At 43.2% G+C, this 16,158-nt stretch overlaps 2 protein-coding genes across 2 annotated transcripts in view; both read right to left on the minus strand.

The window, feature by feature from the left end:
- The window catches only part of LOC103506922 (vacuolar protein sorting-associated protein 13-like), an 8,588-nt gene extending 3,546 nt beyond the window's left edge, over positions 1-5,042 (minus strand). Inside the window, exons 1-4 of the mRNA XM_017443086.2 lie at positions 4,822-5,042; positions 3,432-3,613; positions 2,564-2,738; positions 514-738 (exon numbers count right to left, since the gene is read on the minus strand). Of these exons, the coding sequence (XP_017298575.1) occupies positions 514-738; positions 2,564-2,738; positions 3,432-3,613; positions 4,822-4,981 (742 nt within the window). The 5' untranslated portion in view covers positions 4,982-5,042. The remainder of the gene's footprint in view (positions 1-513; positions 739-2,563; positions 2,739-3,431; positions 3,614-4,821) is intronic.
- The window catches only part of LOC103506926 (vacuolar protein sorting-associated protein 13), a 31,905-nt gene continuing 20,775 nt past the window's right edge, over positions 5,029-16,158 (minus strand). The window contains exons 15-25 of the mRNA XM_026821900.1: positions 15,742-16,032; positions 13,131-13,360; positions 11,809-12,042; positions 11,611-11,626; positions 10,379-10,505; positions 9,575-9,809; positions 8,630-8,759; positions 6,911-7,101; positions 6,694-6,749; positions 6,160-6,376; positions 5,029-5,178 (exon numbers count right to left, since the gene is read on the minus strand). Coding sequence (XP_026677701.1) covers positions 5,044-5,178; positions 6,160-6,376; positions 6,694-6,749; positions 6,911-7,101; positions 8,630-8,759; positions 9,575-9,809; positions 10,379-10,505; positions 11,611-11,626; positions 11,809-12,042; positions 13,131-13,360; positions 15,742-16,032 — 1,862 coding nt within the window. The 3' untranslated portion in view covers positions 5,029-5,043. The remainder of the gene's footprint in view (positions 5,179-6,159; positions 6,377-6,693; positions 6,750-6,910; positions 7,102-8,629; positions 8,760-9,574; positions 9,810-10,378; positions 10,506-11,610; positions 11,627-11,808; positions 12,043-13,130; positions 13,361-15,741; positions 16,033-16,158) is intronic.

Here is a 16,158-nt window from a genome sequence, read left to right on the forward strand (position 1 = left end):
TGCTCCATCGGCTTTTTTATTTCGTAGTAATGAATAACGGCTACATTAGACTCGTGCGGTCTGTGTCGTAGCATGCTCATCCCGTAGTGTGTCCCTCGTCAGATCGGTGAGAAGAGACACAATACTTTCCATTTACACAGGAGCTGTGTAAACAAGAGAACAGCATAAAGTAACAGGTAACCCGTTGAAATATTTGCAATCAAAATACTTCTCTTATCTGGCTTAGAGCCGGTTCCTACTTGTCGTTCGGAAAAAAAAATCGTGTCGTGTGTAGTGGAAACAGTCTCATTCAAATTGCATTGCCTACAAGGACATATTGTGTCGTTCGGAAAAAAAATCGTATCGTGTGTAGTGGAAACAGTCTCATTTAAATTACATTGCTTACAGGACATTAGCGGGGATAAAAATCGGATCAAACTCACGACGAGTAGGTCGTGAGAGGTCAAAATGTTCGCCTGGTACGCAGGAGGGCATGGGTTTAATCTCAGACAAGGTATGAAATTTCCTCCTCACCTTTCAATAGGAACGTCAATTCCACATCCGTAAACTGCATCAGGTCCTCTTCACCACTCTTCTTCTGCTCTTTCTTGGCGATGTTTCGCTTCCGTCGCATTTCCACCTTCTTCAGACTGACTGTCGAGGAGTACATCATTTCTTGCACCGGGTCCAGGGGCGAGGCTCTGGTCTGCGCCTGGGGGATGCTGAGCAGGATTTCGAATGCGCGCAACAGCCGGGTTTCTGGGGGGGGGGGGGGTTATTTAGACTATCAGCATAAAATAAGATGTCCTGTTAGGCATTCTGGAGGCCGAGGGCCGACATTTCCTTGAACTCGATCATCTTAGTAGCGGCCGCCTCCTGGAGTTGATACATCACATCGGCCTCGCTTTGATCTGGGGTGAAAAAACTCGTCACCTGTATAGGGAGAGGTTAGTTTAGAATAGAATAGAACATACCCTTCACATGCCACCGGGATATAATAGAATAGAATATACCTTATTTATACAACCAGCATAGGACTGAAAAGTCCCTTACTCCAGCAGTCTAAACAAGGTCTTATGTATTTGGTACAGAATAGGGAAGATGTAAGTTTAGTGATGGGCTGATAAGAAATCGTGTGATATTCTCTCCATATTTTCCAGGTACACTGTCAGCTCCCGTGGTGTAGTGGTTTGGGTTCGATTCCCGGCGGGGTAGGTAGGTAAACACTGAATGTTAGGATTATTGAGATATTTGGAAAAATACCATAAAGAAACTGCATTTATTCATTTATTATTTTCGAGGTATGTACAATGACGGTATGCTGTACTTATTTTAAATAATATCATTTATTCCCACAGTTAATTTTGTCTCGAAAATCGTTCAACCTCACATATGTTGGACTTGCTAAATATCTCTTATACTCACATGTATAAGTGTTCGCGCATCATAAACCACTTGGAGAGGTTTAGCGTTCACGTAGATTCTCTGATCACACGTCCTGCACGATGGATTAATCTCAAACAGCACATCCAATAGGGTGCCTTCTCCGTCGTCCTTGCTTCTCTTACTGGTGATCAGCTGGGGTACCTAACACGCTACCAACCAAGCTAACTAGGCTGACGTGAGTACAATAACATACTTACCCAGTTCGTTTTTCTTGGTCTCCCTCGCCTGGTTCGAAACCCCACCACCCCAGCCACCTAGCCATCCACCCAACCAGCCTCGTCTCATTCGAGCTGGATAAACAAGGTTTATGATATTCTCTTACCTTGTGCGGCTGCGGTGTCAAAGGGACTTTTCAGTCCTATCCCAGCAGGATCAACAAGGTGGACAAAAAATAAACCCGTAGAAATATTTGCAATCAAAAAACGAGTACAAATGTTCGTCCATAGTGGGCATCGAACCCGGCACCTTCTGCATGGCAAGCAAGCGCGTTACCACTGTTACTTACCTGCGAGTACAGAGAATCAGGTACACAACTGAACATGGCTAGATTATCGAGAGTAACTTTGAGCTTGGTACAAGATCTCTTCAGTACGACAGCAAGATGAATACCGTCAATATCAAACGTGGCAAGAGGACATCTGAAATCAAATTGAATCATTAAACATCTTCTTCTTCTAAGGGCGTCCACTTGCAAAATTTTTGTAGTCAAAACCAAATGTCAGTCCAAAGCAATCACCCAAGGGCTGATTGAAGGGCTGACGAAAAACGGTCCTCCTCCTCCTCCTAGCCTTTTCCTGTTTGAATATGGTCGGCTTTTCTTGTCAGTCTCTTCTAGGCAGCCCTATTGTGTACCTCATGTCCTGATACATTTTTTTCACCCAGGTCTTGATTCACACAATCTTTCCACCTGTTCTTCGGCCTACCCCGCCTTTTTCTCCCCCATCACTACTTAGGGGTTCAACATTATTCTTCCCGTTTTTATTATTATTGGATACTAGGTATACCTAGTAGTATATAACTAGTATCCCATAATAATAAAAACGGTAAGAATAATGTTAATACATAGGATGTCTAATATAAACCTAACAAATAATCGCCATTAGGGGTTCAAATAATAATGAAACATCCCTTCACTTACCAGCCATTTTGATATTAATCTTGGGCAGTTCTCCCTGGACTTTCAGCCGTGGTAATCTAGGATCATCCATAATGAGACACTTCTGCAGATGTACCGTAACTGTCGTGGGTCTCAACACATGAATGTCTTTCTCCACAGGGGGTAACCAACGCTCTCCTGGGTATGTTATCATCACCTGTATAATAATTTAATAATAATAAATTATCATAATTTGGTTTTTTGGCTTTTTGGTTTACTGGACAAAATTTGCACCACCATTTTCGTGTTCCTGGTAAAAAAGACCTTTAAATTTGATATATAGGTCGACCAGGATTGGATAAGTCCTTCTATGGGGACAGACAGGCAGACGACACCGAAGCGAATACAATAGCCCGTCCCTTATATCTTTTTTTATTACTATCGTAATAATAAAGGAAGGACGGGCTAAAAAGCCCACTCTGAGACTTAGGGGCAACTGCCCCAAAAGATAGGTTAAGCACGAATCTATTCTAGTGGTCAGGGCCGGAAAGGTCAAATTATTTACCTGTAAATCACGACACCGAAGCGAATACAATAGTCCGTCCCTTATATCTTCTTTTATTACTATCGTAATAATAAAGGAAGGACGGGCTAAAAAGCACACTCTGAGACTTAGGTGTAGGGGTAACTGCCCCAAAAGATAGGTTAAGCACGAATCTATTCTAGTGGTCAGGGCCGGAAAGGTCAAATTATTTACCTGTAAATCATTGAGCTCAACACAGTATTGATCGTAACTCTTGGTTATCAACTCCTGGAATATTTCCTGCTCTGACGTGCCAGCCCTGTACATTTTAGCCACATATTTACCTGTTTGATGTGCCAGCCCTGTTTATTTTAGCCACATATTTACCTGTAAATCATTGAGCTCAACACAGTATTGATCGTAACTCTTGGTTATCAACTCCCTGAGTATTTCCTGCTCTGACGTGCCAGCCCTGTACATTTTGGCTACATTTATCTCTTCTTTCACCCTGTTCTTGCTCGAAGTTACCGCGAAACTGCCCAGGTTTACCACCAGCAGAGATTCCACGCCTGAAAATAAATAGAATCCATGATGTAGTGGTCACTGCGCTCGTCTTGCACGCGAGAGACCCGGGTTCGATTCCCGGCGGGGTCAAAAAATTTGTATCATACAAATGATTTACTTTATTTTATATCTAGTCATCAGCTTCCATCATGTAGTGGTCACTGCGCTCGTCTTGCACGCGAGAGACCCGGGTTCGATTCCCGGCGGGGTCAAAAAATTTGTATCATGCAAATGATTGATTCCGTGACTGGCTGTTTCGGGGCCTACTCAGCCTCGTGAGGACAATGGAGTAGCTACTTTAATCGAGAAGCGACCAGTAGCGGCATTACAAATCAAAGAAACGAGCGATGATACTTAAATATCGTCGGCCCAAACACGAAGAGGCGTAAGTGTAAAAATAAAAATCACAATTTTGAGTTATCTTGTGTATCAGATGTAAAAAAACATCCTCTATCACAAGCACGACTAGGCGTAAGTGTATCTTAAACCGTTGAATATTTACATTGATTTAAGTAAGTGCAAGTTTTTCTACAAAAATCCCAATTATCAATACTTGCCAAAAATCTGCTGGAAAAACATAAATGGCATGCTTTAAAATTGTTTTAACGAATAGGTAAACAAGAACTTTGTGAAGATTGTGCAGTAGAAAGGGCTCAAAAAATAAATTTAAAAACTAAAAAAAAAAACTTATTTCGGCCCTCCTGAAAAATGTGATTTCCGCACTTACGCCTCTTCGTATCCGGGACGACGATATGATGACTGAGTAAATGAAAGACTTGTAATACTGTGATACCCACAAGGTTGTGAAGAGTCTATTGTGATTGATTGATTGATTAACAAATCAACGGGTAAAACCCATGTATTGCCAGAAATCTGCTGGAAAAACATACATTGCATGCTTTAAAAATGTTTTAACGAATAGGTAAACAAAGACTTTGCGAAGATTGTGCAGTAGAAAGGGCTCAAAAAATAAATTTAAAAAAACTTATTTCGGCCCTCCTGAAAAATGTGATTTTCGCACTTACGCCTCTTCGTATCCGGGACGACGATATGATGACTGAGCAAATGAAAGACTTGTAATACTGTGATACCCACAAAGTTGTGAAGAGTCTATTGCTTCACCACGAATAATTCATTCTAATAACTTGACATAGGCAATTAATTGGCACACTCTAATAACAAAAAAAAAGTTTCACTTCTCTCGATCACTCACCAGTATAATGGCCTCCATGGGGTATCAGCAAATAGGACCCCTGCAGGCGTACATTCAAATCCACCACGGTCCGTTTAGTAATCGCATTCTGGAGGCCAAGGGCCGACATTTCCTTGAACTCGATCATCTTAGTAGCGGCCGCCTCTTGGAGTTGATACATCACATCGGCCTCACTTTGATCTGGGGTGAATATACTCGTCACCTGTATGGGGAGAGGTTAGTTTAGTGATTAGTAATCGCATTCTGGAGGCCAAGGGCCGACATTTCCTTGAACTCGATCATCTTAGTAGCGGCCGCCTCTTGGAGTTGATACATCACATCGGCCTCACTTTGATCTGGGGTGAATATACTCGTCACCTGTATGGGGAGAGGTTAGTTTAGTGATTAGTAATCGCATTCTGGAGGCCAAGGGCCGACATTTCCTTGAACTCCATCATCTTAGTAGCGGCCGTCTCCTGGAGTTAATACATCACATCGGCCTCGCTTTGATCTGGGGTGAATATACTCGTCACCTGTATGGGGAGAGGTTAGTTTAGTGATTAGTAATCGCATTCTGGAGGCCAAGGGCCGACATTTCCTTGAACTCCATCATCTTAGTAGCGGCCGTCTCCTGGAGTTAATACATCACATCGGCCTCGCTTTGATCTGGGGTGAATATACTCGTCACCTGTATGGGGAGAGGTTAGTTTAGTGATTAGTAATCGCATTCTGGAGGCCAAGGGCCGACATTTCCTTGAACTCCATCATCTTAGTAGCGGCCGTCTCCTGGAGTTAATACATCACATCGGCCTCGCTTTGATCTGGGGTGAAAAAACTCGTCACCTGTATAGGGAGAGGTTAGTTTAGAATAGAATAGAACATACCCTTCACATGCCACCGGGATATAATAGAATAGAATATACCTTATTTACACTACCAGCATAGGACTGAAAAGTCCCTTACTCCAGCAGTCTAAACAAGGTCTTATGTATTTGGTACAGAATAGGGAAGATGTAAGTTTAGTGATGGGCTGATAAGAAATCGTGTGATATTCTCTCCATATTTTCCAGGTACACTGTCAGCTCCCGTGGTGTAGTGGTTACTGCGCTCACCTTACACACGGGAGACCCGGGTTCGATTCCCGGCGGGGTAGGTAAATACTGAATGTAAGGATTATTGAGATATTTGGAAAAATACCATAAAGAAACTGCATTTATTCATTTATTATTTTCAAGGTATGTACAATGACGGTATGCTGTACTTGTTTTAAATAATATCATTTATTCCCACAGTTAATTTTGTCTCGAAAATCGTTCAACCTTACATATGTTGGACTTACTAAATATCTCTTATACTCACATGTATAAGTGTTCGCGCATCATAAACCACTTGGAGAGGTTTAGCGTTCACGTAAATTCTCTGATCACAAGTCCTACACGATGGATTAATCTCAAACAGCACATCCAATAGGGTGCCTTCTCCGTCGTCCTTGCTTCTCTTACTGGTGATCAGCTGGGGTACCTTGTCCCCCTGAGCTAGACCAAACACGGAGAGTACTTCCACTGAGGTGGCAACCCTGTAAAGAGAAAATTTTAAAAAGTTATGCTAAAAAAAAAAAAAAAAAAAAAACAAGCTGGGTCCGTCCCTCCGGGCATTTGTGCATATGGTCGAGCTTCGCGTTCCCTTGTTTACGGTCGCGCTGCGCGCTCCTGGGGCTTCGCGCGGTTGTGCATGCAGTCGCGCTCCTTTTTTTACGGTCGCGTTGCGCGCTCCCGGGGCTTCATTTGTTTCAACACCAAAATAAGTACTCGAGGTGACAATTCCTCGTCCCGTATTTCTACCACTCGTCCCGTATTTCTACCACTCGTCTCGTCCCGTATTTCTATGACTCACCTGAGGGCTTGGGATACAGGTTTCTTCTCCAGGTCTGCCTTCATTTGTTTCAACACCAAAATAAGTACACGAGGTGACGACAATTCCTCGTCCCGAATTTCTACTACTCGTCTCGTCCCGTATTTCTACCACTTGTCTCGTCCCGTATTTCTATGACTCACCTGAGGGCTTGGGATACAGGTTTCTTCTCCAGGTCTGCCTTCATTTGTTTCAACACCAAAATAAGTACACGAGGTGACGACAATTCCTCGTCCCGAATTTCAATCTCCAGACAGTGCATGACAAAGCTGCATTTGGCTTCGATAAAGCTCTCGGGGTAGACGGCAGGCAGGGCGGTTTCCTGATAGCCGATGGCTTTGTAGAGTTTTTCCTTCTCTTTGGCTGTCATGGCCTCTTCGAACTGGGATACTGGGGAAGGAGACAAGTTCTTGTTAGGGACACATTGCTATTTTTTGGGGTCCGAACTCTGCACAAAGTAAAAAAAAAAAAATTGTTGCCACAAAAAACCTTTGAACTAACCAGAAGACGAATTTCTTTAATCGTATAGTGTGGCACAACGAACATTATCCGTTCAGGATAAAATCCGCCCCGGGCGGGAATCGAACTCGCGGCCTAGCGCTTACAAGGCAAACACGCTACCAACCAAGCTAACTAGGCTGACGTGAGTACAATAACATACTTACCCAGTTCGTTTTTCTTGGTCTCCCTCGCCTGGTTCGAAACCCCACCACCCCAGCCACCTAGCCATCCACCCAACCAGCCTTTGTTCTCGTTAGCTTTCAGCTGAGTCTGTAGATGAGCTTCACGTGCCACCTGGATAGAATAGAATAGAATAGAATAAAATAAATCAGAATAGAATAGAATAAGATAGAATAAAACAGAATGGATTAGAATAAAAAAGAATGGAATGAATGAGATACAAAGTAATTTTAGTTGTGCTAAGCATACATGCTTGTCACAAATGTCGTTCCCTCCTCAATACACTACGCTAAATTTTATGACTTGACTTGGACTCGAACCACCAACCTCTAGATCCGGAATCCACCGCGCTGACCACTGCACCACTGAGGTTGGTTAGAATAGACATAATAATACTTTGTACAGGATCAGCGCGGCGTAAGAGGTATGACTTTGAAGCGCCGCCATTTTGAATAAGGATGAAATGTGACAAATTTGAGTACCCTATGTCACCCTCAGTACTCTTTTTAACAACCACAAAAAATTTCATCTAAAGCGGTCAAGCCGTTCTCTCGTGAAAAGTGCACAAAAACAGGTCTATCAGCGTGACAAATATTTTTCCAATGCGATTTTTTGGACCTTTGATGCATGGGGAGTAAGGAGTAAGAATAACTAGGTAGATATTTCAAGATTCTAAGCGATGTAGATGTACAGACAAATCTACAAATTGTATTCTCATGTTAAGTTATCCTGAATAAGTCTACTTACAGCGTTTTCAATCTTCTGTCGCACGAGAATAATGTTCATCGCATCCAGATATCTCTCGCATGCTTCCAAACTAGCGAGTAGCTGCGCACTAGGCTTAGCTGTGGTCAGTTTGGCGCGCCACGCCTTCTCGTACGCATGCACGTGCGTGCGGTGCTCACGCATGTGGGACCACTCCCAGTTGCGTCGCCGACGGCGGACCTGCTCCTCGAGAATACACCGGTATGCGAAATGCCACCTGGGGAGGAAGAAAGATATAAATATATAGAAAGAAAGGAAGAAAAAAAAAAAAATAGAAAAAGACACTTGGGTGTCAATCTAGTTAGCTTGAGAGGCAGCACACTTGCCTTGTAAGCGCTAGGCCGCGGGTTCGATTGCCGCCCGGGGCGGATTTTGTAATGAATGGATAATGTTCGTTCTCGGAACGGCTGGCTTTCTCGACACGCTACCAACCAAGCTAACTAGGCTGACGTGAGTACAGTAGAATACTTACCCAGTTCGTTTTTCTTGGTCTCCCTCGCCTGGTTCGAAACCCCACCACCCCAGCCACCTAGCCATCCACCCAACCAGCCTTTGTTCTCGTTAGCTTTCAGCTGAGTCTGTAGATGAGCTTCACGTGCCACCTGGAGAGAATAGAATAAAATAAAACAAATCAGAATAGAATAGAATAAAACAGAATGGATTGAATGAGATGCAAAGGAATTTTAGTTGTGTTAAGCATAAATGCTTGTCACAAATGTCGTTCCCTGCTCAATACACTACGCGAAATTTTATGACTTGACATGGGCTCGAACCACCAACCTCTAGATCCGGAGTCCACCGCGCTGACCACTGCACCACTGAGGTTGGTTAGAATAGACATAATAATACTTTGTACAGGATCAGCGCGGCGTAAGAGGCATGACTTGGAAGCACCGCCATTTTGAATCAGGATGGAATGTGACAAATTTAAGTAGCCTATGTCACCCTCAGTACTCTTCTTAACAACCACAAAAAAATTTCATCTAAAGCGGTCAAGCCGTTCTCTCGTAAAAAGAGGACAAAAACAGGTCTATCAGCGTGACAGACAGATATTCTTCTAATGCGATTTTTTGGACCTTTGATGCATAAGGAGTAAGAAGTAAGAATAACTAGGTAGATATTTCAAGATTCTAAGCGATGTAGATGTACAGACAAATCTACAAATTGTATTCTCATGTTAAGTTATCCTGAATAAGTCTACTTACAGCGTTTTCAATCTTCTGTCGCACGAGAATAATGTTCATCGCATCCAGATATCTCTCGCATGCCTTCAAACTAGCGAGTAGCTCCGCACTAGGCTTAGCGGTGGTCAGAAAGCGCTTTACCACTGGGCTCCTTAATTATGATTATGTTCCCGTAATTCCCATGATTATGTTTTATGTACCTTGAACAAAGTGATTACCCTACATCTACTTACAGCATTTTCAATCTTCTGCCGCACGAGAATAATGTTCATCGCGTCCAGGTATCTCTCACACGCTTCCAAACTAGCGAGTAGCTGCGCACTGGGCTTAGCAGTGGTCAGTTTGGCGCGCCACGCTTTCTCGTATGCATGTACGTGCGTGCGGTGTTCACGCATGTGGGACCACTCCCAGTTGCGTCGCCGACGGCGGACCTGCTCCTCGAGAATACATCGGTATGCGAAATGCCACCTGGGGAGGAAGAAAAATATAAATATATAGAAAGAAAGGAAAAAAAAAATAGAAAAAGACACTTGGGCGTCAATCTAGTTAGCTTGAGAGGCAGCACGCTTGCCTTGTAAGCGCTAGGCCGTGGGTTCGATTGCCGCCCGGGGCGGATTTTGTAATGAATGGATAATGTTCGTTCTCGGAACGGCCGGCTTTCTCCTAAACAGTCCTCATTCCCTCTTCGATTTCAGAACGATAAAAATTCAGTAGTTACAAGAAATTTTCCATTGTGTCAAGCATAACTGTCACAAATGTCATTCCATGCTTAATACAGTACGCTAAATTTCATGACTTGACTTGGTTTTGAACCACCAAACTTCAGATCCAAAGCCCACCGTGCTAATTACTACACGACTGAGGGTGGTTCAGAAGTTAAAATTAAATATATAAAACCTCTTCTTCTGATCTTATAGAAGAGTTATTGGGATACAAAAATTGTTCGTTAGGCCGGCCACTCACTATCAGGTAGACCTGATCAGGTGTACCTGTCAGGTCTACCTGATAGTGAGTGGCTGACCTTAAGTAGTACTTACCACTCTTTAGCAAATCCCTGGTACACATCCAGGTTAGGTCGGTATTTTCTATACATGGAGGCCTTGGACATATGGTTCAGAGAGTCGACTAGCCGAATCAGATCTTTGTATTGGTCCTTACTTAGACCTGCATAAGGAAAAGAAATCATTTCAAATCAAGATAATGTAAGAGGGAGAGGAGTGGTCAAGACTTCGCTTGGTAAATAGGAGGGCGTGGGTTCGATTTCAGCCGAGGCATGGAATTTTACCATCATTTATTTGAGAATTTGATACACAATAGATCAAATATGATGACTGAGTAAATGAAAGACTTGTAATACTGTGATACCCACAAGGTTGTGAGGAGTCTATTGCTTCACCACAAATAATTCATTCTAATAACTTGACATAGGCAACTAATTGGCACACTAATGACAAAAAAAAGTTTCACTTCTCTCGATCACTCACCAGTATAATGGCCTCCATGGGGTATCAGCAAGTAAGACCCCTGCAGGCGTACATTCAAATCCACCACGGTCCGTTTAGTAATCGCATTCTGGAGGCCAAGGGCCGACATTTCCTTGAACTCGATCATCTTAGTAGCGGCCGCCTCTTGGAGTTGATACATCACATCGGCCTCACTTTGATCTGGGGTGAATATACTCGTCACCTGTATGGGGAGAGGTTAGTTTAGTGATTAGTAATCGCATTCTGGAGGCCAAGGGTCGACATTTCCTCGATCATCTTAGTAGCGGCTGCCTCTTGGAGTTGATACATCAAATCGGCCTCACTTTGATCCGGCGTGAAAATACTTATCACCTGTAAAAGTAAGGAGTGTTTTATTTAGACCATCAGCATAAAATAAGATGTCCTGTTAGGCATTCTGGAGGCCGAGGGCCGACATTTCCTCGATCATCTTAGTAGCGGCTGCCTCTTGGAGTTGATACATCACATCGGCCTCACTTTGATCTGGGGTGAATATACTCGTCACCTGTATGGGGAGAGGTTAGTTTAGTGATTAGTAATCGCATTCTGGAGGCCGAGGGCCGACATTTCCTTGAACTCGATCATCTTGGTAGCGGCCGCCTCTTGGAGTTGATACATCACATCGGCCTCACTTTGATCTGGGGTGAATATACTCGTCACCTGTATGGGGAGAGGTTGTCCCCTAAAGGAGGGGAAACCCCTCAAATTCCCTTTGAGTTGGATTCCAAATTCTCCTCTCCAGGGGAGAAAAAATCCTTCATACTTACGGACTTGCAATCGCTCCAAGTCCAGTTCAAAGGTGATCTTGGGCAAAGAGAAGTCCGTTTCGGGCTTCGTATTAATCCTCAGCCTAGACACAGCGTTGATAGGCCCTATAATATACTGGTAGTGTGGGGCCATACGAGCCTTGTCCGCTATACCGTGCAGGAATAACTCCTCTAGCTGACTAGTATCCTTTTCCGTGATAGGTCCAGCTCGAGGGTGATCTTGGGCAAAGAGAAATCCGTTTCAGGCTTCGTATTAATCCTCAGCCTAGACACAGCGTTGATAGGCCCTATGATATACTGGTAGTGTGGGGCCATACGAGCCTTGTCCGCTATACCGTGCAGGAATAACTCCTCTAGCTGACTAGTATCCTTTTCCGTGAACAACTTGGTGTCTGTGTTCCAATAGACGGAGGCTGCCTCTAGGTTCAACATCTGGGAAAGGAAGAAAGAGCTTATGTTGGAAGATAAAGGTGTGTCCAGTGTCCACACATTGTCCACCGGCCGTCGATCGATGTTGACTGGACCGTCCACACAGCCTCGACAACATGGTTTTATCTCATCGTCGATCAACTATGTTTAGACAGACCTTAAGTAGTGGTGTGGAAATTTGAAATTTTGATGAAATAAGAGCAAAATGTTATGTTGGAAGATAAAGGTGTGTCCAGTGTCCACACATTGTCCACCGGCCGTCGATCGATGTTGACTGAACCGTCCACACAGCCTCGACAACAGAGTTTTATCTCATCGTCGATCAACTATGTTTAGACAGACCTTAAGTAGTGGTGTGGAAATTTGAAATTTTGATGAAATAAGAGCAAAATTTAAGTGACCCCCCCCTCTATTTAATCAACCTCAGTGGTGTTATTGGTTAATGGAGTGGACTTCGGATTTGGACGTTGTTGGTTCAGTAGAACTCAGAAAAAAGGCATCTAAGGGGCCCCTTAGAGCCCGAGTGCCCCTTAGAGCCCACTCGAATCTAAAAACTAATCACTAAATGGTCTTTATGTGCTGACTATATTTGCTGAGTTTCATCAAAATTACACAAACCTTTTGAGAGTCATGGGGCAACGAACCAACAAGAGTTAAAACTTAGAACTCACATTGTTCATTCAATAAGACCTTGTTTAGACTGTGAAAGTAAAACGGTTCAGAAAAAAGGCATCTAAGGGGCCCCTTAGAGCCCGAGTGCCCCTTAGAGCCCACTCGAATCTAAAAACAAATCACTAAATGGTCTTTATGTGCTGAATATATTTGCTGAGTTTCATCAAAATTACACAAACCTTTTGAGAGCCATGGGGCAACGAACCAACAAGAGTTAAAACTTAGAACTCACATTGTTCATTCAATAAGACCTTGTTTAGACTGTGAAAGTAAAACGGACTTTTCAGTCTCATGCTAGCAGTATAAACAAGGTTTATGATATTCTCTTACCTTGTGCGGCTGCGGTGTCAAAGGGACTTTTCAGTCCTATCCCAGCAGGATCAACAAGGTTTATTCTATTAAATCTATTTTATTCTTACCTTGTAGATCATGGAACTGGTCTCTTGTCCACTGCTAATATAGTGTGTCCACTTGTCGTCTGTCGTGTGCACAGTTAGATTATACAGGGTGATGCCGGCGGCAAACGGTTGTCTCGGATTTGTAATGCGGTCCTCGTACCGGATGTGAATCTTCTTGATAAAAACCTGAACATTACGAATGATCTGCGTGGCTAGCTTCTCAACGAACGAGTCTTGTGCTTTCTCTTTACCTAGGAGGGGAAAGAGAGAAGAGAATATAATTATAGAAAATCAAAGTATTTAGAGGATTTTTAAGTCTAAGAGCCTAAGTTTTTGGGGCGCTTGAAGGTAGAAACACACTATCATCACTCCATGTCACTCCGAAAGACGTAGTCCAAAGTTTTCCAATAATATTGTAGGTAATATCGTTCAGGACAGCTACACTACCGTCACACAACGGTAAGACAGGATAGGAAAAAGCCAGCCGTTCCGAGAATGAACATTATCTGTTGAGTATGGAATTCCCCGGGCGAGAATCGCTTACGGGCAAAAGAAACGTGCTACCCTCCAAGCTAAAAAGACTGGAAAGCTCAACCTTTCTTAACATTTTTACATGTAAGAGTGTGTCCAAACATAGTCGACCGGCCGTCGATCGACGAAGAAAAACTGGCATCGAGGCAGTGTCTCATGAGAGAGCTAACCTTAGGTAGGTATTAATTTTATAGAGGCCATTTGGTGTCCAGCACCTATTGGGACGATTTTGATAAATGTTCAACACTCCAGGACTCATTGGGACGATTGACTACTAGCTCTTGGGCCTTTTCGGCCACAAGCAGTTGACTACTCTCATGAACCTTACACAGTCTGAGTGGAGCAGGGAAAAGCCAGCAGCCCGAGATGGGCCCAGAAGTAGTCAGCTCTGAACGGTCACCTGTCCAGATATAATATGCCACGCCCAATTTTGGGTTTAAATTGTAATCATAACCATAACAATCTCGGCATAATAAGATGTGTTTTTAAACTACGTAACATATATTCTCTATGGTAAGTACCTAGATCCCTACCAATTGTTGTTCTTTTTCCAATAGACTTATACTAGTAAGTAGTTCTGTGAACTGTAGACCTCAGTCAGACACTCCAAATTTGAAGGATCGACGTGCTTTCATCAAAATCGGACCAGGCATTCGCGAGTTATAGTGGATCAAACATTCAAACCAAATGCAAAACTCTCGAGTTAAAACGTAGACCTCACTATCGTTCGGTCAACTAATTGCTATGTTTTTATCAATGAACGCCTGACCTTCTGATCAGAGTGCAGCTCCGTGATTGGTGACCCAGTTGATATGTTCATAGCATGAGCTAATAGCTAGACATACCTTTAGTACTGCATAAGACTCTATTAATAGCACCTAACTAAGAAGTCTACATAGATAAAGTACGAAGGTAAACGTCTTCCACTAGACTAGACTAGAACGGTACTAGCCCACCGAGTGGTTCAGAGCATGACTCGCGAGGTGCTTGGTTCGAATGCCGGCTGGGCGGAAATTTTTCTGATCAAGCTTTTCCGGACGGAAATTTTCTTACCAATCCATTCGGATGGACATGGCTGTATAGAGAATCCCCCCCAAAAAAACACTTCGTGTTAAAAAATTAACGTCAAGAGTTGGCCTTCACAAAAAAGTACTGATATATAAAAAAAACGTCAATGTGGGACCTCTCTCCTACCTTAAGTAGCTCTTCTAAAGAAAATATCTAAATAATTTTCCATCACTCCTAGAGAATGTATCTTGAAGTGATGCGAAAGCGATTCTGACCAGATACAGTAGTTTTTTTATTATTAGGTATTATTATTATTATTATTTTTTTTTTTTTAACAAGATACATACCTACCTATCACAGGATAGACTTAACCCAGGTAGATACTCGTATGTATACTCATATTACCTGTAGCCTGTATCGCATCCAAAATATCGTAATGCGGTCCTCGTACCGGATGTGAATCTTCTTGATGAAAACCTGAACGTTACGAATGATCTGCGTGGCTAGCTTCTCAACGAACGAGTCTTGTGCTTTCTCTTTGCCTAGGAGGGGAAAGAGAGAAGAGAATATAATTAGAGAAAATCAAAGTTTAGAGGATTTCCAAGTCTAAGAGCCTAAGCTTTTGGGGCGCTTGAAGGTAGAAATACACTATCATCACTTCATGTCACTCCGAAAGACGTAGCCCAAAGTTTTCCAATAATATTGTAGGTAATATCGTTCAGGACAGCCACACTACCGTCACGTAACGGTAAGACAGGATAGGAAAAAGCCAGTCGTTCCGAAAATGAATATTATCTGTTGAGTATGAAATTCCCCCGGGCGAGAATCGCTTACGGGCAAAAGAAACGTGCTACCCTCCAAGCTAAAAAGGCTGGAAAGCTCAACCTTTCTTAACATTTTTACATGTAAGGGTGTGTCCAAACATAGTCGACCGGCCGTCGATCGACGAAGAAAAACTGGCATCGAGGCAGTGTCTCATGAGAGAGCTAGTGCTATCTTTTTGGTTTGGTGGACGGTTCAGTCAACATCGATAGACGGCCGGTCGACTATGTGTGGACACACCTTAACACCTACAACCATCTTTCAATCTCACCTTCCTCCTTCTCTTTCTCCTGCTGCTTGGCGAGCTCAACCTTGTTGATCTCCTTCTGTTTCGCATCCTGCGCCCATTGTTCCTCTTTAGCCGGGTCATACTTAACGTCCTGGTTAGGCACAGCTAGTAGATATAGCGAGTCGACCGACGCTTCCACTGGCGCCGCGTATAAGTTCTTCCATGGTATTTTCAGAGTCAATTGACCTAGCTGACCGTAGATTGTTCGGATTGGGAGATTCAGCTCATCAAGGGCGGACTGTTTCAGAATGAGGTTCTTGAGGACCACATCCCCTGAAAGAAGAGGATGAATAAGAGGAAAGATTAAAATGGATTTTAACGAAAAAGACGAAGTATTTAAGGGCCCAAGAGCTAGGAGTCAATCGTCCCAAAATGTGCTGGACACCATTAGTGTAAAGC

The sequence above is a fragment of the Diaphorina citri genome, unplaced genomic scaffold (genome assembly GCF_000475195.1).
Source record: "Diaphorina citri unplaced genomic scaffold, Diaci psyllid genome assembly version 1.1 scaffold274, whole genome shotgun sequence".
NCBI classification, from domain to species: domain Eukaryota; kingdom Metazoa; phylum Arthropoda; class Insecta; order Hemiptera; family Psyllidae; genus Diaphorina; species Diaphorina citri.